This window comes from Micropterus salmoides, unplaced genomic scaffold (assembly GCF_014851395.1).
Source record: "Micropterus salmoides isolate LMB-PRFRI ecotype aquatic unplaced genomic scaffold, ASM1485139v1 Ms_hic_scaffold_17, whole genome shotgun sequence".
NCBI classification, from domain to species: domain Eukaryota; kingdom Metazoa; phylum Chordata; class Actinopteri; order Centrarchiformes; family Centrarchidae; genus Micropterus; species Micropterus salmoides.
Genome location: NW_024040817.1, coordinates 6,105,998 through 6,132,379, shown reverse-complemented (window position 1 = coordinate 6,132,379; position 26,382 = coordinate 6,105,998). Strand labels below are relative to the sequence as shown.

General features: G+C 45.3%; 2 protein-coding genes and 1 long non-coding RNA gene across 3 annotated transcripts; 1 reads left to right on the top strand and 2 right to left on the bottom strand.

The window, feature by feature from the left end:
* Positions 1–129: 129 nt before the first annotated feature.
* LOC119906957 (zinc finger protein 665-like) lies at positions 130–10,655 on the bottom strand. The gene is made up of 3 exons (XM_038724436.1): positions 9,980–10,655; positions 7,639–7,917; positions 130–4,636 (listed from the first exon to the last, which is right to left on the bottom strand). Exons 1-3 carry the CDS (start codon positions 10,038–10,040, stop codon positions 2,412–2,414), a joined length of 2,565 nt encoding a protein of 854 aa, XP_038580364.1. The 5' UTR covers positions 10,041–10,655; the 3' UTR covers positions 130–2,411.
* Positions 9,039–17,293, top strand: LOC119906964. The gene is made up of 4 exons (XR_005445060.1): positions 9,039–9,884; positions 12,255–12,337; positions 13,512–13,652; positions 17,205–17,293. It is a non-coding gene; the product is annotated as an uncharacterized LOC119906964 (long non-coding RNA).
* On the bottom strand, positions 15,522–21,472 carry LOC119906959 (gastrula zinc finger protein XlCGF26.1-like). Its single transcript, XM_038724439.1, has 2 exons — positions 21,178–21,472; positions 15,522–17,573 (listed from the first exon to the last, which is right to left on the bottom strand). The coding sequence occupies exons 1-2, from the start codon at positions 21,374–21,376 to the stop codon at positions 15,847–15,849; spliced, it is 1,926 nt and encodes a 641-aa protein (XP_038580367.1). The 5' UTR covers positions 21,377–21,472; the 3' UTR covers positions 15,522–15,846.
* Between the last annotated feature and the right edge of the window lie 4,910 nt (positions 21,473–26,382).

The window sequence follows — 26,382 nt, the reverse complement described above, 5'->3', positions numbered from 1 at the left end:
GACTATGAGCCTAGCTTAGCACAGACCCTCAGGAGACCTCGGACAGCTGATCGTCTGTAAGGACCACAAACGATGAAAAAAAGTACTGAAGCGTTCTGAAGTTCTGCTTAGAACAAAACAAAGACAACAGACTTTTACACTTTTACATTTAATGTGAATTTAAGTGCAGCTGCGTCGTCAAAGCGATTAATAAAGTTATTTTAAGGCAAAGCTTCACCGTGTGTTTATGAAGCGAACAAACATTTAAACAGTTTGTATTCACAAAGCAACACTTTGCTTATATCGCCGCCACGTTCAGAACCTGAAGAACCTCAGGAGTCTTTAACAGCTGTTCCCGTGTGGAACGTCATCGGTCCAGACCAGGTCCTGTTTCAGAAAGAAAGGCCTCATGTGAGCCGGTGGACGCAGAGACGGTAACGCCCGAGTGTGCACGTTTATCTTTAAAGTGTCAACAGGTGAACAATAAAGTTTTGTTCAGTGTGCGTCAGTTCATCATCAGCCTGCGTTACATCCAGATAAGTTTGTTCCAGCTGCTTCAGCAGTGAAACGCTGCTAAAACCAACGGCGTCCAACAGAAATATATGAAAAGGATCGTGTGTGTTTATTTACTATAACGGAGCGTGTGCATGATGCTCACTGTCACTCAGCCCGAGACCTGTTCCCGCGGTTCTGATCCACCCGTCCCCTCAGTCGCTCAAAACAGAAGAGCGAATCAACTCCGGCCAGCTGATGTGACACCGGTGCACCGACAGCAGCTGGTGGAGTTTCAGTACAGAGAACACAGAGAACACAGATCTGTGGGAGAGATCCTGAATGTGCATGAACGTTTTGAACATGAAAACCAGGAGAAGTCCAGGAGTTTCTAACTGAAACACATCTGTTGATTGTCTTTACATTATGTGACTAACAGGGATGCAGCGATTACTTTAAAACATCACGGTTAATTAATCGTAAAGTCTCCGCTACACCGAGTGTTTCTGTTGCACAAACTGAAAACAGAGTTAGAGGAGCAGCAGCTGCTCGGAGACACGGAGGCTGCTGTTCCCCGGCTAAACTCTGGCAGAGGGACCAGACTGAAGCTTTATTTCCAGCAGAGAGACGGCAGAGTCTCAGGTGCACCAACACCGAACCCCGGCGTTATTTAAGAGCTGACGGATCACCTGCGTTAAAAGGTTCCTGCTAAAGGAACTTGATGCTGCAGGATCACCGGCCAGCTTTGCACGCGGCGCCCAAGTAAAGGTCACACGTGATCACAGAGTTCAACGACGCGGCAGGTCGGTGGGGAATTAAATATAAACGTGTCGCTGTCAGCGTAAACAAACACAGCAGCTGGAACCGTTCAAAGCCACCGCAGCGCGACGAGGCCCGTTATTCTCAGCGGCCGGCGCCGCGCCACGGCGGTTTGTCGCTGCGTCGAGCAACACGCGCCGCACGCCGAGCTCGCGCGCTCGCTGGACCCGGCTTCCACGCTGATAATGGCTGGAAGAACGTCGTCCTCTGGAGAGTACCGACTCCCGGCGTTCCAGATATTAATCACACTCAGGAGAGACGTTCTCATCATTCACACTGAAACCTACACGTATGGATGAGAGTTGATGACAGTAACAGTTTCCCCTCAATATTCCTCTCATGTTAAGAATACTTACATTTTATAGAAATCTAATTGTTAATGTCATTAAAAATCAACCTGAGTCATTACTGGTGTTGTTAAATGAATGGATTATAGTCGTGAAACGTGATTATTCCTCAGACTGCGATCGGACCAGCAAAGCCTGGAATCGCTGCGTCCCTGCTAACAGCTCGGGATGATGCGAACACAGTAACTTCAGGACGGTAAAAGTTGTTCTCTGGGACGGACGCGCTGAAAGAGTTGGCTGTTGAGCTTCAGACGGTCCTGAGAGACACACTGAGATCCAGCAGGACTCTGACTGATGCGGACCAACAAGGACCTGAAACGGCGAGTCCGGCTCTGTGAGAGGAGACAAACAGAACCTGACCTGGTTGGACCATGAGTCCAAGTCACCTCTCTGGAACAGAAAACCTGGTTCCCCTCGTCTCAGGGATAACTAACAGGTCCTGATCAGTCCGGATCACATGATCAGTAATGAAATGAATGGTGAGCTACTTCACATGAAATAAAATCAGTTTCATCTGCAGCCTCCGAACAAACAGACACGACCATGTTTGTTCTAATAAAGGAAGGACGCTCCTGTGCTGTATGTAATCAGTACGCAGATATACTGTACAGTATGTATATAAATATACCGCATTTACACTGTGTACATATTTGTGTTACCACTGTAACTGGTAATAACAACGGCTGTCGTCTCTAGTCGGACGGTTTGCCGTCAGTGACCGTACGAAGTCTGAGGCCGGCAGCAGACTCTGGGCTTCCTCCTGCTGATCCTCGGTCAGATCGGAACCATCGCAGCTTCGCTTCCTGCTTCCTGTGGCTGAGCTGTTTCAGTCTCGCTGTGCTGGGTCATGTGTCGCTTCATGTTGGAGACTTGCGTAAAGCTTTTCCCACAGACGGAGCAGTGAAAGGGTTTCTCTCGCGTCTCTCCCGTGTGCTGGGCCATGTGCCGCTTCAGGTTCCCTCCTTGTGTGAATCGTACGCCGCAGACGGAGCAGCTGAACGGTCTCTCTCCTGAATGAGTCCTCAGGTGCTTCTTCAGAGCTCCGCTCGCAGTGAAGCCTTTCCCGCAGACAGAGCAGCTGAACGGCTTCTCTCCCGTGTGAATCCTTATGTGGGCCTTCAGATTGTGCTTGTGATTAAATCTGTTCCCACACTGACGGCAGCGAAAGGGTTTCTCACCCGGTTCCGTCTCCGAGTTCTCCTCGGTCTGACTTTCATCGAGCTCCGACTGCTCGCTGCCGCACTTGTGTCGTCTGAACCCTGACAGCCAGGTGAACTTCTTGTCGCAGATGCTGCAGCTGAACTGCTTCTCTCCCGTGTGGACGGCCATGTGCTGCGTCATGTGAACCTTTTGTGTAAAACCTTTGCCACAGAACGGACAGCTGAACGGTCGCTCTCCCGTGTGAAGTCTCTCGTGCGTCTTCAGATTCACCATTCGGCCAAACCTTTTCCCGCACTGAGAGCAGCTGAATGGTTTCTCTCCCGTGTGACTGGTCATGTGACCCAGCAGCGACCTCTTGCAGCCGAATGTTTTACCGCAGTCAGAGCAGCTAAACGGTCTCTCTCCGGTATGAATCCTCACGTGGGTCTGTAGATGTTCCTTTCGTCCAAATATTTTCCCACACTCAGAGCAGCTGAATGATTTCTTGCCAGCGTTACTTCCTGTACCAACTTCAGGGACCTTCATAGAGTTCAAACCTGACTGAGGTCCTCTGGTCTCCGTCCAGTCATCTTCAGTCTCAGGTTGTAAAAGTCTATCTGGATCAGAGTCCCTGGCTGGTTCTGGTCCCCCACAGTCCTCTCCATCAGCTTCCATCTGTTCAGTCTGGCTCTGATGAAGCTGTGAGGACTGAGGTTTCTCTCCATCATCTTCACTCTTCACAGGGACAGGAGTGAATGGGAACTTGGTGATATCAGCCTCCTCCAGCCCTGGAAGCTGCTCTCCCTCCTGACTGGACCAGAGTTCAGGAAGCTGAGAGGACTCACTACCACACTTGTGTCTCTTCAGCTGGTAAAGCCAAGTAAATCTTTTTCCACAAACGTTGCAGCTGAAACGGTTCTCCTTTGAGTGGACGGACATGTGTTGGGTCAGATGTCCTCCGTGTTTAAAACTTTTACCGCAAACTGTGCAGCTGAACGGTCTCTCTCCGGTGTGAATTCTCATGTGTATGTTCAGATTGTCCTTGCGGCTGAATATTTTCCCACACTCAGAACAGCTGAATGACTTCTCGCCGGTCTCCGTGTCCTCCTCTGATTGGTTGTGATGGAGCTGCGAGGACTCACAAACACACTGATGGCTTTTGAGCTGAGTATACCAGGTAAATCGTTCATCACAGAAACGGCAACTGAAGCGTTTCTCCCCGGTATGGACGGACATGTGGTACGTCAGATTTACTTTCTGTGTAAAGCTTTTACCGCAGAAAGGGCAGCTGAACGGTTTCTCTCCGGTGTGAGTTCTCATATGGATCTTCAGATGTGGGCTGCGGCCAAATATTTTCCCACACTCGGAGCAGCTGTAGGTTTTCTTGCTCGTTTTACATTTCATATCAGGGACTTCAATAATTTTAAGGGAGTTTAAAACTGACTGAGGTTCTCTGGTCTCTGTCCAGTCTTCATCGCTGGCTTCAGTCTTAAACAAGTCTAAAGTCTGGTCTTCGGTATGTGGTTGTAAATGTTTATCTGGATTTAGGTTCCAGTCTGATTCTGACTGACTGGTCCAGAGGTCCTCCTGCTCCTCTTTAATGTGTGGTGGATCTGGGTCCTCCTGGTCCAGACCAGGGCTCCACTTCTCTCTAACATGTGGGGGATCTGGGTCCTCCTGGTCCAGACCGGGGCTCCACTTCTCTCTAACGTGTGGGGGCTCTGGGTCCTCCTGGTCCAGACCGGGGCTCCACTTCTCTCTAACGTGTGGGGGATCTGGATCCTCCTGGTCCAGACTGGGGCTCCACTCCTGCTGCTCAGGGGGAACCTCTTCTTTGCTCCCCGACAGCTGCTGGACGTCTGCAAAGAACAGAAAACACACACAGGGTTGAGTTCAATTGGTTTATCATGTTTAGTCTTTTTGCATTTGTGCAGAAAACAAAATAGGTTAAAAAATGAAACAAATAAAACAAAAAGATCCACTAAAACGTTTTAGAAGAAAACTAGAACCACCAAAACAGCACAAGGACTTTCTTCAAGACCACAAGAACCACCTACAGGACCCCTATGACCTCCTCACTGACCATCAGCACCACCATCAGCGCATGCGGCGGCGCTAATTGTTGAAAACACATCGCCTGACTAGTGGGCAGGACGCGACACAAAGCTGGTGTTAGCCGGGAGAGATCCCGGTTGGCGGGTCGCTCGGTGGCCGCTTGAGGAGCTCGTTACAAATACAAAGACAGAGATGTGAGCAGCTGGAGCGGCGAGACAGAGGACAGCAGGGAGAAGATAAGGAGGTTGTGGGTTTAGCTAGCTGGCTATTTAGCCCTATCAGGTGCCTTTTGTTGAAACAAAACTAGCAGTGGGCTATATAGTTTATTTTACATAAAATGACAATGCATACAGTAAAATGATATAACATATACACAAACATACTACCAGTATACTATTAGATTAAAATTGAACTTTTTATTTAATGTTATAATATTACACTAGTTTGCTGTTGTGATCGCCATTGGAACCCCTCACAAGAAGCTACCACGGTAAGTGTCATTTAAACTAGTACTTACTTATTATTACTGTACTATTTAAAGTATTATTGTTGTTATTTATAACATTTCACATCAGAATATGTTTTATTACCAAGTTTGGCCTGGTGTTTGGTTCATACAATAACAATAATAAAAAGAAAAACAAAGTACCGCAACAGTTAGGAACAGAAATATAGAAAATAGAAAAATTGCAATAAAAACTATACAATCCTATACACTATATACAACCTATAAAGTAAAAATACCTCGACGACAAATGCAAACAATATATAATAATAATCATAATATGTAGCATGTAGGGATTTAAATGCATTATGTATTCAAGGAGTCACAAGTGGATTCTGTGAACAGCAGGCATGCAAAGGTAAAGGGGTTAAAAAGGTGAGAAGGACACGCAAGCAGAGAAACGCAGAGAGACGGTGGAAGAGGGGTCTGTCTTAAGCTTACATTTTGATAACGTGCATTTGTCTACTGCAACAAGAGAAAGATACCGACATGCAGGGGCATCATTTTGTGTTGAAAGTAGTAATAAGGACTCAGATCAGGGCTGTGACCATACACTGAGCTCACGAGACGTGGCGATGCACCATACTGCTGTCACGAGAACGAGATGTGACGATAATTTAACAGTAGAAATCATCAAACTGAAATTTATAATCTGCAGGGTCTGGGGCTCCGCCCCCGGAAAGTTTTGAGCATTAAACACTTAATTTCCTGCATTGGAGACGTTTCCTGTTCTGCCTTTCCTATATCAATTTATTGTGTAAATGTTTTTATTTATGCAAAGGGAAACACTAAAGTCAGGTGGCAGGTGACAATTTAATATCTATAAGTGATAAGTTTGATTCTACTCTGTTCGATTTTATTCTATAATTACTTTATTTCTTTTTACTTATTTGTCTGTTTGCACGTAGGCAGCAGTAAACTGCACTTTTTATGTGAAGATGAAACCATAATATTATATATTATCGTTATTGTAGATCAGGTTCCCGGCTGTAAACGCGTGTATGAACAACTGTATAGGCCTCTTTTTATTTTAGACAGTGAGTGATTGAACATCAGTTGGTACCGAACATGAGAAGAGAAACTATTATAAAATATGTGGGACTTTCGATGATTTGATCATCAGAATAGTTGCTTATTAATCAGCTAATCAATGAGTCGCTTCAGAGCATTATTGTTTGTTTTTGAGCAGGTTACCATGGTGATACGCCGGGGTTAAAGGTCAACTAGTTCCGCGATAACGCAGGTAAAGCTCACCGTGCAGCTGCTAACGTGCTAAGCTAACGTTAGCTCCGGGTTGCAGGACCGACTGAAACGCAAGCACAGTAAGTGACATTCAGTGAAGTTAAAGCTCCATCTGACGGGAATGTGCTAGCGTTAGCTTAGCATCACTGGCTGAGCACTAAAGCAGTAAACAAACCTGTTCTTATTCTCAGCTTCATTTCCGGTTTTAAAAAGCTGAGCTTACGGTGTCGGTCCATCTCTGCTCTGGCCGATTGTTAAAGTTACTGCTGCTGCACGTTTTTGGGTCATTTTATAATCAGCAACTTGTTTATTCTTACTGAAAAATAAATAAATAAGAGCAAATAAACCTTTCCCAAAGCACTCTAATTTCTTATTTAACATTTCATGTTGCAAGCTATTTTTCAAAGCATTTTCACAAACACTCTCGAAAAATGACGGGGACATGTCCCCAGCGTCCCCTGTGTAAATGACACAGACGTTTCATCCTGTTGACGTTGGCTTACATTACATCCAGGTTGCTGCCACTGCTCTGAACAATTAGCTTAGCGAACATTACTGGAACATCACTGTATCTGACAGTCATGTAAGCTAGATTACTTTAATTCAATTCAATTCAATTTTATTTATATAGCACCAAATCACAACAACAGTTATCTCACAGCGCTTTTCATAAAAGAGCAGGTCTAGACCGTACTCTGTAATGTGTGTACTTCTGTCTTACATCAGGCTTGCTGTCCGACGGACAGTTCGTTGGGCAGTTTAGTGTGTTCAGCTGTCAGGACCTTTAAAAGAACTACCTGAAAGACCACTGGAACCAACAGAATGATTGATAGAATCTCTCCAATGACCACTAGAACTTTCATCAAAAAAAGTAGAACCACCTAAATGACCACAAACTCCACTAAAGGATCCCTAGCACCACCTGAATGACTACCTAACGTTTTACTAGGACCTCCTAAAGGTCGTCCTTTAATAACTTTTAAAACTTTTTCTTTTGAAGACTGTTCCACCCACTTCCCTTTAAAACATGCTAAATAAACACGTCCATGTTGTTCCTACCTGAACCTTCATCGTCTTCACTCTTCACAGGGACAGGAGTGAATGGCATCTTGGTGATATCAGCCTCCTCCAGCCCTGGAAGCTGCTCTCCCTCCTGACTGGTCCAGAGTTCCTCCTGTTCCTCTTTAACGTGTGGAGGCTCTGGGTCCTCCTGGTCCAGACTGGGGCTCCACTTCTCTTTAATGTGTGGGGGCTCTGGGTCCTCCTGGTCCAGACTGGGGCTCCCCTCCTGCTCCTCAGGGGGAACCTCTTGTTTGCTTCCAAACAGCTGTTGGACATCTACAGAGAACAGTAAACAAATGAAATAAAATCTATTTTCTCTGTGCCGATAACCCCTCCTAAAGGAAAAACAGAACCACCAGATTCCTAGAACCCCCTCAGTGAGCCCAATCACCACCTAAATAGCCCAGTGAAAGTGTTTTGGGTTTAAACTACTGGATGTATATAAAGAATATCATCAAATCCGAATTAGAGCTAAAATGATTAATCCTCCTAACCCTACTAGAGCACTACTAGAACTTCAATAAGAGCATCTTCTTACGGGCTTCAATACCCATAAGAACCACATAAAGGAACACCAAAACTACCTACAGAACCCCTTGAACAACCTTAGTGACCATAAGAACTAGGGATGAAATGGTTTAATGATAAACCATGGTAAACGACACAACAACACAGGGTGGTGATGGGGCAGTGGATAAGACATGTGCCTTTGGTGCGAGAGACCCAGGTTCGAATCCACTGTGAGACACCATAGTGTCCCTGAGACATCAGCAGAGATTATTCACTCACTCTGAAGTCTAGTCATGTCTTAGTTTTTGTGAGGGGAAACTTGGTTGAAGAAAATGGACTTATAGTGAACGCAGGGTGAGTTAACTTTTAGCTTTGCTTTGTCTCTCATGCTAACAGCGTGTAAACTCAGGCTCTCAGTGTGCTCTTTCTGCTGCTGTGTGCATCGTTTATGGAGACTCTACTCGTCCACTGCACATGAGAACACGTTACGCAGTTTAGTCAACCAACCAGCATCTTCTTCATTTTAAATCCAGCAGCTATCAACTTTGTGAAAGTGTCCGAACAGGAGAAACGCTGCAGTTACTATCACTGTCTGCTAAAGACTTCTTTGTTTTCATGCAATTATGCATGGGGTCGTTGCATTACCTATATAATATAAAATATAAAATCTTGATAATGATTTCATGTGTTTACAAAAGGCATTGGCTGTTATTTTAACATTTATGCAAACAAAATCTTCTTTGTAGTTTTCAATATAAAACTTGTTGTAATGGCTTCAGTGTGTGTTTCAGTACATTATAATTGTTTTCGGCACATTTTTACACACCGTCATAATACAAAATAGTCAATAAGTGCAACTATTTACCCCTTAAAGATTACAAGCACCAACTCAAGGAACACTAGAACCACCTAAAGAACCTGTGGAATCTCCTCAGTGACCACAAGAACATCGAAGTACAGCAGCTGGACGTCCGCTGAGAACAGTGATCACACAAACATCAAATATGACTGAAATGGCGTGAACCTAATGACCCGTAGAACCTCCTTCACCAAAATTCAAATCAAGTTTATTTATATAGTGCCAGTTTAAAACATAAGTGATCTCACTGCACCTTTCATGTGGGGCAGGTCTATACCGTACTCTCTGTAATATTATTAACAGAGACCCAAATAAAGGGTCTCCCAGAACCCCCGGTTCACCTCCTGTTCCTTTCTTTCTTCTTGCATTGCTACTATAAGTGTTTGTTTGATTCTACTCTGTTCGATTTTATTCTATAATTACTTTATTTCTTTTTACTTATTTGTCTGTTTGCACGTAGGCAGCAGTAAACTGCACTTTTTATGTGAAGATGAAACCATAATATTATATATTATCGTTATTGTAGATCAGGTTCCCGGCTGTAAACGCGTGTATGAACAACTGTATAGGCCTCTTTTTATTTTAGACAGTGAGTGATTGAACATCAGTTGGTACCGAACATGAGAAGAGAAACTATTATAAAATATGTGGGACTTTCGATGATTTGATCATCAGAATAGTTGCTTATTAATCAGCTAATCAATGAGTCGCTTCAGAGCATTATTGTTTGTTTTTGAGCAGGTTACCATGGTGATACGCCGGGGTTAAAGGTCAACTAGTTCCGCGATAACGCAGGTAAAGCTCACCGTGCAGCTGCTAACGTGCTAAGCTAACGTTAGCTCCGGGTTGCAGGACCGACTGAAACTCAAGCACAGTAAGTGACATTCAGTGAAGTTAAAGCTCCATCTGACGGGAATGTGCTAGCGTTAGCTTAGCATCACTGGCTGAGCACTAAAGCAGTAAACAAACCTGTTCTTATTCTCAGCTTCATTTCCGGTTTTAAAAAGCTGAGCTTACGGTGTCGGTCCATCTCTGCTCTGGTTACGGAACTCAGCTGTGACCGTTCCGCCGTTATTTGGGTCCAGCTAACGGTTCAGTCCGCCAACCGAACCCAGCGTCAAACCGACCGAAACATCAACGGTCACTTCCGGGGACGGGCTTGAAACTAAATCTCACAGTGATGTCTGACCCGTAATGTTGATCACACCCGAACTGTTTTCTGATCATTTGTAACTGCAGACTAAAGAAAAAAGAAATAAACTACAATAAGACGTTTTAAACGCGTGACTTTTACACGTTTTATTGTGATGCCTTGGAAAGTTGCACCGGAAGCTGTAACCGTTGTTGCGGTTACCAAAGAACTGTTTTTAGCAAGATGGCGTCTTTAGCATGTTTAGCTTGTGAACGAGTCCCGTTGTTGTGCTGAGAAAGAGTCTCTGGCACCAACAGCGAGGAGCCGCCAGAGCCTCCGTGTGTCCGGATAAAGCTGCTGCTCTCCGGCTTCACCTCGGACTCATCTCCCGGGAGCCTCCGGAGCTACTGGAGGTAGCTTAGCATGCTAACCGGAAACAGCCCGATGGGGCCGGAAGTTATCAGAGCACGAGTCAGAGTGAATCTACTTTCATCAATCAGAGGAATTTATTTCCTGTGTTTCATATTTATAAATTAGATTATTTACTCCTGCGTATATTAAATATTTCACATAAATAAAAGGAAGTTTTTAAAAAATGTTTTTGCAGAATGATGGATCAGTGAGTAAAATGACATTTGTCACAATATAACAGGTTGTAAAGTGAAATGAAGTTTGTAACTCCCTTCTGCTAAATAGCAGACAATAAACAGTAATACAAAAACAATCATAAAACGGAAATAAACAGTGATCACTGGAGCAGTGCTGAGGAGGAGTTTAAGAGTCCGATAGCGTCGGGGGGAAAGCTGTCTGGTGGTGCGGCAGCAGAAACTTATTTTCCCAGAAGGCAGCAGGGTGAACAGGCTGTGGCTGGGTGGGGTCATCGTTGTTTGAAATCCGGCCGATGATGGTGGTGTCGTCTGCAAACTTGACAGCAGAGTTCTCTCCATGTCGGGGGATGCAGTCGTGGTGTACAGCGTGAACAGGAGGGGGCTCCGGTGTTGAGCACTAGAGTGGAGGAGGTGAGTCCGCCAATCCGAACTGACTGGGGTCTGTTTGTGAGGTAGTCCAGTATCCAGCTGCAGAGTGTTGTGTTTAAACCCAGAGTGCTGAGCGAGGTTCCAGGCTGGCTGGGATGTTGTTCTTTATGTGCTGAAGAACCAGTTTCTCAAAGCACTTCATCAGAATGGGGGTGAGAGCCACAGGCCGGTAGTTCAGCGCAGCGCCGCATGAAGTCAAACACACCTATTGACTCTCTTCGGTTACAGGAAGTGATGCAGTGTTTCCCATTAATTAACGAGACATTTATTTGCTCCGCCATAGTTTCAAAATGAACCGAAAATATTTTCACACATTCCATAATAATGTTAGAGACCTCGGGCCTATGGGTGCTCCTGCGAGCTCACACGCTCACACATTTTGGCATCTAGCTCGAGACAACCGCTTAGTCACTTAAGGTAACTACGGTAGCGGTCTGTTTCTGTCTCATCTGTGAGAAGGAGATTAAGCTAGCTGCGACTACATTTGGAGTGCACACGTATTCCAGCCTTTACGGTAAGTGAAGCGGCCCAGAGCGAGCTGACAGGCAGGTTAGAGACTTTATCCTGTCAGTTTGTCTCTTTAGTATGAAGAGAGGCTGTGAAGTCTTCATGTTACAACATTATTTATCAAACCGGGTCGGACTGGATGAATTCAGCGCGAGGAGGATGCACACATGACAACGCCCGGTTTTCAAAATAAGGCGTCTGTACAGGATGGAAATAAGATTCATTGGATTATATTCACAGAAAGTAGAAAACATATTATATGTGTCCATTAAAAGTAAAAACAGTAAAATGATCTGGAAATCACTTTTTCTATTTTCTATTCTTTGATTCAGGGCTGCTGGAAAAACATTAAATAAATTTGTTGATGTTTGTTGCTGTTTCATCACCATTTAAAACTCTACAATGGGTTTATGATCAAATAGTTGATTAGAGCACAACATTGTTTACAGGAGTTTAAAGTTCTTCACAGAATAGAGGGTTACCTGACCCTAACCCGTCCAACATGTTTCAGATTAATGTATTAACTGAAAATCAGTAATCAATAATCCATCATCTTCCGGCTCTTCAGGTCGGGTGGCAGCAGGCTAAGCAGGGTTCTCCAGGGTCCCTCTCCTCTGCAGCATTTTCCAGCTCCTCCCAGATCCCGGCCAGGTGTGATATTAACCCCTCCAGCGGGGTCTCGGGCTTCCCGGGGTCTGCTCCCAGCTTTACCTGCCAGAAGACCTCCAAAGGGGGCGTCGTAGCTGCCGAAGCTAACAGTAGCTGCCGAAGCTAACAGTAGCCGCCGTAGCTAACAGTAGCCATTGTAGCTGCCTAGTTAACAGTAGCCGCCAAAGCTAACAGTAGCCGCCGTAGTTAACAGTAGCCGCCGTAGTTAACAGTAGCCATTGTAGCTGCCGTAGTCAACAGTAGCCACCGTAGCTAACAGTAGCCATTGTAGCTGCCGTAGTCAACAGTAGCCACCGTAGCTAACAGTAGCCATTGTAGCCGCCGTAGTCAACAGTAGCCACCGTAGCTAACAGTAGCCATTGTAGCTAACAGTAGCCGCCGTAGTTAACAGTAGCCGCCGTAGTTAACAGTAGCCGCCATAGCTAACAGTAGCCATTGTAGCCGCCGTAGTCAACAGTAGCCACCGTAGCTAACAGTAGCCATTGTAGCCGCCGTAGTCAACAGTAGCCACCGTAGCTAACAGTAGCCATTGTAGCCGCCGTAGTCAACAGTAGCCACCGTAGCTAACAGTAGCCATTGTAGCCGCCGTAGTCAACAGTAGCCACCGTAGCTAACAGTAGCCATTGTAGCTGCCATAGTCAACAGTAGCCGCCGTAGCTAACAGTAGCCGCCGTAGCTAACAGTAGCCGCCGTAGCTAACAGTAGCCGCCGTAGCTAACAGTAGCTGCCGTAGTTAACAGTAGCCGCCGTAGTTAACAGTAGCCATTGTAGCTGCCGTAGTCAACAGTAGCCACCGTAGCTAACAGTAGCCGCCATAGCTAACAGTAGCCATTGTAGCTGCCGTAGTCAACAGTAGCCACCGTAGCTAACAGTAGCCGCCATAGCTAACAGTAGCCATTGTAGCTGCCGTAGTCAACAGTAGCCACCGTAGCTAACAGTAGCCATTGTAGCTGCCGTAGTCAACAGTAGCCACCGTAGCTAACTGTAGCCATTGTAGCCGCCGTAGCTAACAGTAGCCGCCGTAGCTAACAGTAGCCGCCGTAGCTAACAGTAGCAGTTTTGTAAGCAGACACTGTGGGGGCAGAGTGTAAAATAAAGAATAATTAGCATATTATTGTTAAATATATACCTGATATTTTATAAACCTCCCACAAAGCACCAGGAGAACAGAATCGGAGTGAGACGACGTCCCTCCGGCTGCTGATGGTTTGTGAAAGACGAGAAGAGAACCAGTCTTGGGATTTCTCCTTGAAAACCAGGATCACGGAACCTGATCGCTGCCTTTGGTTCAAACAAGGTGAGGCGCCGTCAATGTCACTCTTCCTAAAACAACCAATCACAGCCTGGAGGGGGCGGGACATTAGGAGGCTAATGGAGACAACATGTTTTGAAACTGGTCCGCTGCAGTAATCCTTACCTGTTCCCCGTCCACTGAAGAGCTGCTTTCTGCGCTGACAGGCCCAGACTGCTAATACAAGAGTTTCCTTTCCTGTGCTACTCAGGAACCATTATTAACAGGAGAACGCACGTGCAACAAGGAGAAGCCTCTTCACGCAACCTCATGCCGCACGGTCGACCTGAAGAATGACTCCTGTTTCAGAACAGTCGTTTACCTCTCCGGTCTACCGCCGCCTCCATGGGTTAGTCTGTGTCAGACAACGAAATCACACAATAACACAAACTAACTGACTGAAGAGGCAGCGGTGGGCTCCCGTGTTCTGCCAGGTAAAAATACAGTTTTTATCAATGGAGTCTGGTGGCTTTGAACAGGTTCAACTCTCTGCAGGGATCCTTGTAAAAACAATGTGAGCCTGTCAGCAGCAAAAACAAGCTCTTTAGTGGACGGAGAACAGTTACCGGTGAGGATTACTGCAGCCCTGTTTCCCTGCTGCTGACTGCGGCGAGCTCGATCAGTACTGGACCAGTTTAAACAAGGTTGATCCGATGATCACCCAGACACATGGAAAATAAAGTTTAGTTACCCTGTAACAGAGCTCAGCTCAGCTAACAGCTAATGCTAACTACTTTTACAAAAACACACATCAAACACCGAGCACCTGACTGAGCGTAGCAGGACACTGAACACGGTGCTGAGCCTCCACAGGTTCCACCAGGAGAACTCATTAAATAACAAACATACGTTCAGACATTTACAGCTACGAAGTGTCTTACCTTTGATGTTTTTGTAGATCTGGTGGCGTAAAAGTGCTAGTAGGTCCTCCTTCAGTGCTTGGGCATCAATTTTAGTAAAAACACAGCCTGGATAACAGAAGTGGGCGTGCCAGCCGTGACGTCCCCCGTTGGTTTGTGGACCGCCGTTCTGAAGCCTCCAGTTTGGCATTTGACCATATTTGGATGAGAGGGTGGAGCTAGCTAGCTTGGTTAGCAAGGTGCATCTGTAATTCACATTAACTGTGATGCTAATTTTAGCTAGCGACAAACAGGCTAAAAACAAAACGTTCTTACCGGACAAACAAGCAGCCGACTCCTGATGAGCTTTTTCAGCGGCGCTGGTTAAATTTACACAGAGCAGCGGATACGAGTCGCCTCTATCCTGATTGTCAATCAGCTTGTAGCCCCGCCCTAAAGCCTCCCCTGCTTCCTGGTCTCTGTTCCTCTAAATGGGACCATAATTTACTAAATGAACATCATGCTGTGTTGAAGAAGACTTGAAACTAGCGACTGAGACCAGAAACTCATCAGGAAAGTGTTTACTGAGGGAATAAATCAGCTGACAAGTAGAAACAGTTTCTCAGAGACTTCTTTCTGCAGCCGGTGGAGTCGCCCCCTGCTGGCTGCTGGAGAGGACGCAGGTTTAAGCTTCAGCACTGGCTTCAGTTTCAGACCTGGAGGTTTCTGCTTGTTATAAAAAAATAAAAATAAAAACTACAGCTAGTGATCCGCCCGCCTCGCAGCCTGCAGAGTGACAAAACATCTCTTTGGCTTTTCTTTCAAGTGAACAAACTTATTTTCCCAGGAGATTTTAATACCATTATATGTCATAGACTCTGATAGACTGTGTACTCTTATTATTGTTGTACTTTTACCTTGGAAAGTATCGTGGTCGTTTTAGATGTGATATATAAATAAAGTTGATATTGATGTTGGGTGGTGAGAGTATGTGCAGTTGGCTCACAGCGATTCCAAACACAGCCACAGAAACATTTGAGAACATTACAGCAGCGTTTATTCACCACATTTAACAGCTTTTATTACCTTCTGAGGGCTTTGTACAAACACTTGGTGGGGTTTAAGACTTTTGTTGTACCACCAGCTGATTTCCTGTCACATCTCTGCCGTCCACGCTGACGGCCGAAGTGAGAACAGACAAAAAGAGTCCTGAGGAACCCCAGGTCTTATTTCCACATGGTCCACATTGTTCTACCATTTGAATTCTGTTGTAAGAAATGTAAAGTGGAACGTTTCTCAGCAGTTTCAGGATTTCATCGACACGCTGACCAGAGTCCAGTGATTCTCCTGGAGACTTCCTATCATGTGTGAAGCAACATGTGTTGTCTCAGACTTCCTTTTTGGGCGAATCTTTTTCCACAGAGCGAGCATCCGAACGGTTTCTCTCCCGTGTGAGTCCTCATGTGATTCTTCAGTCGGAAATTGTAACCAAACTTTTTACCACACAGCGAGCAGTCAAACGTGTCCTCTCCTGTGTGACGCCTCATGTGTTCAACAAAGTGGAAGCGCTGATTAAAATGTTTACCACAAATTGAGCAGCTGAACGGTTTCTCTCCTGTGTGGATCCTCATGTGGATTTTCAGAGAGTATTTGCGGCTAAAACCTTTACCGCAAACAGAGCAACTACGTGGTTTCTCAGCAGTACTATCACTTACTCCATTACTTCTCAGAGAGTTTAAACCTGACTGAAGTCCTCTGGGCTCCTTCCAACCATCACTGACTTCAACTCCAGAATCAGCAGTCTCAGGTTGTAAAAGTCTATCCGGATCCGAGTCCCTGGCTAGTTCTGGTCCTCCACAGTCCTCTCCATCAGCATCTATCTGTTCAGTTTGGTTTTGATGAAGCTGTGAGGACTGAGGACCAACGCACCTGGGGGTTCGGAGCTGATGATCCCAGGTGCTGCACTCCTCTGAGCAGACCGCCATGTGCTTTGTCAGATGTAGGTTTTGAGTGAAGCTTTTTTCGCAGATTCTGCGACTAAAGGTTTTCTCTCCTGTATGAATCCTCGAGCGAGTCAGCAGATCTCCCTTTTGACTAAATCTTGTGGTTGGTTTCTTGTCAGTACTAGGTCTCACATGGATAGGGACTTTGTTAGGGTTTAAACCTGACCGAGGTCCTCTGGTCTTCTCCCTGCCACCGTAACCGTCTTCAGTCTTATCTGGTTCTGACTCTTGGTGGATCTCACTGAGTAACAGTTTCTCCCTTGTGTGAATCTTCATGTGTCTCCCAACGTCTCCTCTGTATCTAAAACGTTTCTTACAAACAGAGCAGCTGAACGGTTTCTCTCCTGTATGACGTGTCATGTGACGACTTAAGTTTGCCTTCTGAGAAAACCCTCTACCACAAACTGAGCAAGTAAAGGGTTTCTCGCCCGTGTGGGTTCTCATGTGCATCTTCAGATTTGGCATATGGCGAAAACCTTTCCCGCACTCAGAGCAGCTCAATGGTTTCTTCATAGTACATCTCACATCACTGACAGGGACTCTCAGAGTCCTGTCTTCAGTCTCAGGTTGTAAAAGTCTGTCTGGAGCAGAGTCCCTGGCTGGTTCTGGTCCTCCACAGTCCTCTCCTTCAGCTTCTGTTTCCATCTGTTCAGTTTGGCTCTGATGAAGCTGTGAGGACTGAGGTTCCTCTTCATCATCTTCTTCACTCTTCACAGGGAGAAGAGTGAATAGGAACTTGGTGATATCAGCGTCCTCCAGCCCTGGAAGCTGCTCTTCCTCCTGACTGGTCCAGAGATCCTCCTGTTCCTCTTTAACGTGTGGGGGCTCTGGGTCCTCCTGGTCCAGACTGAGGCTCCACTTCTCTTTAACGTGTGGAGGCTCTGGGTCCTCCTGGTCCAGACTGAGGCTCCACTTCTCTTTAACGTGTGGAGGCTCTGGGTCCTCCTGGTCCAGACTGAGGCTCCACTTCTCTTTAACGTGTGGAGGCTCTGGGTCCTCCTGGTCCAGACTGAGGCTCCACTCCTGCTGCTCAGGAGGAACCTCTTCTTTGCTCCCTGACAGCTGCTGGACGTCTGCAGGACTCACTGAAACACAGAGGCATTATGGGAGAAATGATAATGCAAGAAGTTACCATAGTAACAAAAGCCACCACAGCAAAAACATTAATACATGAACCAATAATAGTGACTCAAAAATAAAGATGATTTAATTTAATAACCTTTAATAATGTGATTTATTTAGTTCATGTAAAGTCAGCTGTTTCCTCTGATGTACCAGCCACATATCACCTGCTCTGATGAACTCCTGCAGGTACATGAAGGAGATGAAACAGGTACGGCTGGCATTCAGCAGCATTTGATCTGATCTGAAAGTTTAATGTGATGATAAACGTAAGGGACACTATTTGTCATCTATTTAAGATCTAAACTCTGTTTGAAACCCACTTTATTTGTGAATAAAGAGCTCAGCTGTTACACAGTTTTTTCTTTACAAAAGCTCCTTTTCCAGCGTATGGTACCAGCTCGACTCACCTCGACTCTACTCAGCTTTTTAGTGTTTCCCATTGCAAAAAATGGTCTCACCATTTTAGTATTTGGGTAATTGGTATCACCTCCGGCGAGATTCCAGGTGAGCTGAGGCAATACCAACAGGTGATGTGAAAACAGACTGCCGATTGGTCAAGGAGGACCTGAAGACATAACCAGCTAGCAGCGGGTGTGTTTCCTGCTGAGATGCTGCTGCTAACGTTAGCTCAGTTTAGCTGCTCAGTTTGTTTTTAGTTTAGGATTCCTTTTGGTGTTGATCGTTCAGGAGGTTTCTAACAGGAACTGAACACTCACCGAGGGCGGACTCTCCATAACAAACGTACCCGCTCAAGAATAATAAAGAAAAATAATACAACTATTTGCAGAGAAAGAACAACGTGGCTGATATTTACATGTGTATTACTCCGGTTTGTGTTGTGGATACGTGTTGCAATGGGCGAGAATTTTGTGTACATAAATATATAAATTGACAATATAAAAATATAGAACAGCAACAATTAACAACAAATATGTGCGACGTTCCAGGTTTGTGCATGATATGAAATGAAGTAAAATTCCGATGTGCAGAGACATTTGTGTTCTTTAACGGGGGGGGGCTTCAGCCTGCTCTTGTCCCTGGCGGTGGCAGCAGCGTACCAGGCGGTGTCCCTGGCGGTGGCAGCAGCGTACCAGATGGTAATGAGGAGGTGAGGATGGACTCAATGATGGCGGTGTAGAAGTGCACCATCACTGTCTTTGGCATGTTATTCGCTAACAGAGATGCGTCTCACATCCCTCCTCATTCCTCATGGTGCTACCAGTGGAAAAGTTAGTCTGGAGCCCTGAAGCTCATGGAAATCAAAAATCCAATCCGTATCTCAAATTATGAGAACCTTAGAAACCTGACAGTTGTCCAGAAGACACTCGTTGACCCCGTCCACAGCGAGGGTGAGCCACAGAGGGTCCCGGCTGAAAGGGCTGGCTGCTGGATCAAAGCATGTTTAAAGTGACCGGAAGGTTAAAGTGTGACAGGAAAAGGTGCACAAGCAACAGGGACAACCGCAGCCGATTCAAGAACTTAGGGGAGCTCCACAAGGAGTGGACTGATGCAAGTTATTCTAACTTTCTGAGATGCACCTGTATTCAACACGAGGCAGCTGACTGATCACCACCCCGCTCCGGTTGAGTCCAAGCTGGCCTGATTTCCAATTAGACAAACAAAGCTTACTTCCAATTCCAATATTTTATTCTCAACGATGAATTATCACAAGTACCGGTTCACCAGGGCGTGTTCAAAGTAGTGTTTGGTTTTTGCTAAGATAAATTAAATATATAAGTAAACAGCTGGCCGTGATCCTTAACAACGTAGTTCACACACACAAGCTCTACTTCGAGGCTACACAGGAAATATCAACCGTCAGCGTCCTTCAGCAGCAGGTGCAGATGTTCCCAACTGGCCACCAGGTGTCAGGCTCAGACCATCATGGGGGATCATGAGGACGAGCCTCCGCCCACTACGTCTATTTCAACCAATACCAGAGGAGCCTCCACTGACATGCATCCATCTACCTGGATTTCTGCATAAATTGGTCATAAAATGTGATCTGAAGTCACAACAGACAAACACAGTCTGCTTAAACTAAAACCAGACATTACGTGTTTTTATTGAACACAGCGTGTAAACAATCACAGGGCAGGGTGGAAACCGTATGTGAACCCCTCAGCTAGGGACTAAAAGCTAAGTGGAGTCAGGAATCAGCCAACCTGGCGTCCAGTCAATGAGACGAGATTGGAGGTGTGGGTTAGAGCTGCCCTGCCCTATAAAAACACGTCATCAAGGATGGACAGGAGGGGGGGAGTACAGGAGCCTGGTAGAGGACTTCGTGAGGTGGTGCAGCACCAACCATCTGCAGCTGAACACCTCCAAGACCAAGGAGATGGTGGTGGACTTCAGAAGGAAGAAACCACATCTCCAGCCTGTGTCCATCAAGGGGGTCGATGTGGAGGTGGTCAGGACTTACAAATATCTGGGGCTGCAGCTGGATGACAAGCTGGACTGGACAGCAAATATGGACACTCTCCACAGGAAAGGGCAGAGTCGTCTATGCTTCCTGAGAGGGCTGGGGTCCTTCAACATCTGCATCTGCCTCTTATGCTGCAGTTTGCTGGGAAGCAGCAAGAAGAGAGACGCCGGTCGACCGGACAGACTGGTGAGGAGAGCTGGCTCAGTGGTGGGCTCAGAGCTGGACTCTCTGAAGAAGGAAAGAAGGACCCTGGACAAACTGCTGTCCATACTGGACTACGCCCAGCACCCTCTGCAGACCACCTTCATCGGGCAGAGGAGTGTGTTCAGTGACTGCTGTCCAGCCCAGCTCCACCAACACACTTAAAAACTCTTTGTCCCCCTCATCGGAGCTCGGAGTAAACGGCTTTCATTAAATAAGCTTTTTACTTTAGTTTATAGGATTACAACTTGATTTATCTTCACTCGAGCTTCTCAGCAGCTTCCGTGCACACAGTGTTGTTGTTAGAGTCGTTTGGCACTACTTCAAATTTATATAAAAACCGGACATTGCTGGGAGAAAAGAAAGCTTGGAGGTTGAACTACCTGGTCAGAAAACACGTGTCTGTAACTTTATTCCAGCTGTCGTTGTACTTTACTGTGACCAAGTTAGCATAGCATAGCCCTGATCGATCCGAACTCCATTCAGAAAACAAACATTTTAGAAGTTGTTGTCCTGCTGTCTCGCTGACAGACATGACAAAGCATGAATTCATATGTTTAACAAATCTGCATCATGTTGTCGTTATTTCGGCATCAGTTTGATCCGTTTATTGCTCTTTAATCACAGCAAAATGTTCACTTTGGGTTCATACAGCTGGAGTAAAGGCGAGTTGTTTCTTAACGTCATCGCGTTAAAATCTCCTTCTCGCGTTGTGTGTGAACACTTATTATAGAGACGCACACAGGTTTGATTCTGAAGACAACCCTCTGTCCACACATCGAGGACAGATTGATCACATGTCTGGGTAAAAACTAGCAGCCTGTCTAACCGGGAGTTAATGTTTCTAAGACGTAAATGCCTCGTGACGGAGGAACTGAAAGGCAGTTTAAAGGCTGAACAGCAGGCAGCAGTTCAGAGTAAATATGAAGAGAACCGACCTGCTCTGTGCAGCCGGACTTCAGGCTGGAACACCGCGTCCAGCAGCTTCCGGTGTCTCTGGTTCTCCTCTTTGGACCGACAGAGTTCCTGCTCGTACTCTGATATCGTTCTTTCAAACAGCCCGAATATCTCTTCAGCAGCCGCACTCAGTCGCTGCTTCACCAACGCTCTCAGCACCTGGACTTTACTCATTTCCATCGCTCGAAACTTTTCTCCACGAACTCTGTTTTCACTCTGAGCTGCGCTGCGAGGCTAACTTCCGGTTAGCATGCTAAGCCCCTGTGCGGCTAACTTCTTCTTCTGTAGTTGTATTGGCGGCCTTCAGGTGCAGTGCCGCCCCCTGCCGGCTGCTGCGTGTCTCTGTTCTTCTCCGCCCCCAATAAAATACTGAATCAATTATGTCATTAAAAATAAAAATATATTTGATAGAAGTGGTCTCCACTACAGACCCTGAGAACCTGACAAATCATCTTTTTACTTTTGTTTTTATTTCAAAAGTAAATTATAATGGACCATGGGTGTCATTACCCTGGAGATTTGTTAACTAACAAATGAAAATGCTTTGAGAAAAGTTTATTTGCACATTAAGAAAATGATGCAATTTAAATATAGAAGAAACAAAGTAACTTAAGCTAAAAACAAAACAAGCTGCTCATTACAGGATTATATTTATATATTTATGAATTGTCACCTGCCAGCTGAATTTCCCTTCATATAAATAAAGACATTTCCACCCGCCCCTCCCCCCTCCCCCCAACCTGAGCCCTTATGGCCCCCCACCACTTTTCAACACAAAGTGAGGCCCCTGTAATGTTTTCTGTCCTGCTCTTGTTTTATTTATTGATTTAATAAAAAAAATCTTGACCTACAAATGAAAAAGAGGAACAAACAAACATAAAAACATGTTCTATTTCCTCCTATTTAAGTCTTTCATTATTTTACTCTTCTAAACACAACCCAGGGCCAGAGATGGACCCCTCCTGTGGGCCGAGGCCATGCTGTGCCGTCTGTTGTGTCAACAAAATATTTGTTTTTTAAATTAATATTTTAGTTTGTTTAAAGCAATGACCAAGCGGCCAGCAGCCGAAAGCAAGATGACGATCAATTTCAGCCTCTCAAAGTTTTGCCTACAATAAAATCCAAAGACATAAAACACTTCAAGCAGGTCACAGTGTTACTTTAAACATTTATTGTCACTAGACAAACAGGCGGTTTTGACGCAGAAAAACAAACTGGCTTTACAGTCTAAAGAAATAATATTTAGAAGATTTTATTATTTTGATATTTTCGTAATTATTCCTTTATTTGTATTTTGTTTTTAAATTTCACATTTGATACAGATTTTTTAGTTACTTCTTTTCTTTAAATTAATCAATGCATTTTTTTGGTCTATTAACACACACACTCACACACTTACTGTTTTATTTATTAACTTTTATTTTTTATATTTTTAATATATTTATTTGTCTGGCTGAAATGCAGGGCGCGACCACCCAGCATGGCGTCCTGTTGTCCAGCTGGACTTCATTGGTCCAGTTCCAAAGAAACCTTGTCCAACTGAAAATAGTGACCAGTGGTTCTGACTTTGGTCTAAAAAAATGGTGTTTGTACTCACGGTGGTTCTGTACCAGGTCCCTTCAAAGGACGGAGTACGGATCGGATGACTATAGAGCACTCTGGGGACCCCGAGGCCCCCACACACCTGCTGTCGGTTTACCTCAGCTTTTAATATGCCTCAGCTCCATCTGCTAACCCCGAACCTGAAACACGTGACGTGTTCATCCTGTAATAATGAAGTGGTGTTTTTCCTTTTTGACCAATCAAACCCAGTTTCACAGGGTCACAGGTTTCCTTTCAGAGTCCAGATCAGTTCATACGCCGGGCCTTTCATCGTGCTTCGCAAGGTGCAAGTGCAGAAGTACAGGCAAGAGATGAAAATAAAAGACAGAGGAAGACGGCAAATACGCCGAGATTTAGATGCACAATTTAATTAAATTAAGAACAATTTAAAACAACAAAAACGAGCCGATTTCAAAGCTAAGGCAGGTTTCAGCCGTCACTCGGAGGAGTTGGACTGTGCCAAGTAGTTTTGAGCTTTCCCTTACAGATGGTCAGAGTTGGGGCTCGTCTTATTTCAGCAGCGTTTGTTTCCCGTGTGAAACAAAAAGTCAGGTTCCATAGGTTACATAAGAGGGCGGCACGGTGGTGCAGTGGTTAGCACTGTGGCTTCACAGTAAGAAGGTCTTGGGTTTGAACCTTTCTGTGTGGCGTTTGCATGTTCTCCCCGTGTCTCAGTGGGTTCTCTCCGGCTCTCTTCCTCCGTCCAAAGACATGCAGGTTAACTGGTGACTCTAAATTGCCCTTGGGCATGAATGTGAGTGGTTGTTTGTATATGCGTGGCTCTGTGATGGACTGGCGACCTGTTCAAGGTTACCCCCCCGCCTTTACCCGATGTCAGCTGGGATTGGCTCCAGGCCCCAGCGACCCTGCACACAGAATAAGTGGTTGACGATGAGCGAGTGAGGTTACAGAAGTTAACTGATGTTAGTAACATACCTAGTTATTTTAACCCAAACTGTGATCTTTCTCTAAACATCACCAAACCGCGACATCCCACAACATACTTAAGTCTGACAGCGTAACCAGACGCTGCATATTTATTGTTGATAATTTGACCGCCCTAAATGTAGAAAAACGGGAAAAAAGGGTTCCTAGGGCGTTAACAAGCGATGTAAAGGGGTCTTGACCAAGTGTACACACAGTCGCAGGAAAAAGTATGTGAACTCTTTGGAATCACCTAATGTAATTAGGTGTTACATGTTTTTATTGAACACAGCGTGTAAACAATCACAGGGCAGGGTGGAAACAGTATGTGAACCCCTCGGCTAGTGACTTCTCTAAAAGCTAAGTGGAGTCAGGAATCAGCCAACCTGGTGTCCAATCAATGAGACAAGATTGGAGGTGTTGGTTAGAGCTGCCCTGCCCTATAAAAAACACATCACTTTTAATTTTGCTGTTCTCATGAAGCATTGCCTGATGTGAACCATGCCTCGACCAAAGGAGCTCTCAGAAGACCTCAGATTAAGAATTGTTAACTTGCATGAAGCTGGGAAAGGTTACGGAAGTATCTCTAAAAGTTTTGATGTCCATCAGTCCACAGTTAGACAAACTGTCTATAAAATGGAGAAAGTTCAGCGTGTTGCTGCTCTCCATAGGAGTGGCCGTTCTGCAGAGACGACTGCACCAGCACAGAGCAGAATGCTCAGTGAGGTTAAGAAGGAACGTAGGGTGTCAGTAGAAGACTTGCAGAAATCTCTGGAACATGCTAACATCTCTGTTGACGACTTTACGATACATAAAACACTGACCAAGAATGGAGTTTATGGGAGGACACCACAGAGGAAAACTCCAAAAAAAACACTGCTGCACGTCTGAAGTTTGCCAAAGAGCGCCTGGATGTTCCACAGCACTACTGGCTAAATATTCTGTGGACAGATGAAACCAAAGTTGAGTTGTTTAGAAGGAACACACAATCTTATATGTGTAGGGAAAAACACCAAAACCTCATCCCAACTGTGAGGTATGGTGGAGGGGGCATCATGGTTTGGGGCTGCTTCGCTGCCTCAGGGCCTGGAAGGGCTGCTATCATCTGTGAAGGTTCTCAGTCATCCAGGTTATAGTTATCCAACGAAGGTTGAGGTCAAGGGCAACTGGACTTGGTTGAAGATACTAGAAGTTGTTTCATCTCTCATCCAAGAGAAGTCTTCATTGACGGAAAATCCAACGTTTATCAAGATATTTAGTAGGAGAATGTAAAGCCATCTATCCACCAACTGAAGCTCCTCAGGAGATGGGTGGTGGAACAGGACAATGGCCCAAAGCACAGAAGTAAATCAACAACAGAACGGCTTCAGCAGAAGAAAATACACCTTCTGGAGTCCTGACCTCAATCCGACTGAGATGCATGACCTCAAGAGCGTGATTCACACCAGACTTTCCAAGGATGTTGCTGAACTGAAACAGATTTGTAACGAGGAACTTCCACCTGACCAATGTTCAGGTCTCATCTGCAGCTACAGGAAACGTTTGGTTGAGGTTGTTGCTGCCAAGGAGGGTCAACCAGTTATTAAATTCAAGGGTTCACATACGTTTTAATTAGATGAAGATCAAATCACATTTTATGACCAATTTATGCAGAAATCCAGGTGATTCCAAAGGGTTCAGAAATGTTTTCCTGCAACTGTGTGTGATGGGAGTTTGGGGCAGTGGTGGCTCGAAGGTTAGAGAAGCAAGCTTCTGAGCGGGAGGTCGCCGGTCAATCCCCGGACCGGCAGAATAAAATCTGGGTGTGGAAAGTAAACCAAGCAGTGCTTGTCCTTCCTCATTTACCACGACTGAGGTGCCCTTGAGCAAGGCCCATAACCCATAACCCCAACAGCTCCAGTGGAGCAGACCAGGCTGCGGTTGTACTGGGCAGCTTCCAGGTGTGAATGTTCCTGCAAAAGAAAGTGAAGCTCCCCTGAATAAATACAGGTAAAAAAAAGTTCATCCGTTACCTTCACTCAAGTTACTTTTGTAAATTGTACTTGTCAGAGTATTTTCAATGCATCATCACTTTTCCTCTTACTTGAATAGAAAAATCATGACTGGTGCGTGTGGATATATTCATCGCGCTGCTTTTATTTGTTTAGTATTTTATGCATTCATGATCTGCTCAAAAGCAGGTGGTCAGCTGGTGTCTGTAATCCTACCACTGAAGCTACCTGAGGAAGACCAAATGATTCCACAGCAAATAAAATACTTTTAGTTTCAGTAAATACTTTTGTACTCTTGCTCAGTCATTTTGATGGCCACTGTTCTTCTTCTGTACTTCTACTTGAGTCCAGTTTTTGGCTACCCACCCTCTGGTCCCAGATATGTCCTCGGGGTTCTCCGAGGTTCGTATGGTACAAGAATCTCAGCAGAGATATATTTGTAAGGATTTTAGGACTAGTGTAACGTGGTCGTATTTCCTAGTTTTCAGCGGTGTTTTGAATAACTTGGAGTTGATGAAGAGTGTTTTTTGAAAGCCCTGTGAACTGACTTCTGCAGTAAGCCAAGCTACTGGAAATAAAGACGTGGGTAAGCTTTGCAGGGTCTGCTGACATGAACATCAGCATGTACGCAGAAATATACACACATACTGTATAATTATTTATTTATAT

Bases quoted from the DNA above. Each gene is read 5' to 3' on its own strand.
- LOC119906959 (XM_038724439.1), bottom strand. From the start codon at position 21,376: ATGGAAATGAGTAAAGTCCAGGTGCTGAGAGCGTTGGTGAAGCAGCGA. The intron at 17,574-21,177 runs GTCGGTTCTCTT...TCTGTGTTTCAG, and splicing joins AGTCCGGCTGCACAGAGCAG to TGAGTCCTGCAGACGTCCAG.
- LOC119906957 (XM_038724436.1), bottom strand. From the start codon at position 10,040: ATGGACCGACACCGTAAGCTCAGCTTTTTAAAACCGGAAATGAAGCTG. The intron at 7,918-9,979 runs GTTTGTTTACTG...TGTTCTCTGTAG, and splicing joins GAAGCTGAGAATAAGAACAG to ATGTCCAACAGCTGTTTGGA. The intron at 4,637-7,638 runs GTAGGAACAACA...TGTTCTTTGCAG, and splicing joins TGAAGACGATGAAGGTTCAG to ACGTCCAGCAGCTGTCGGGG.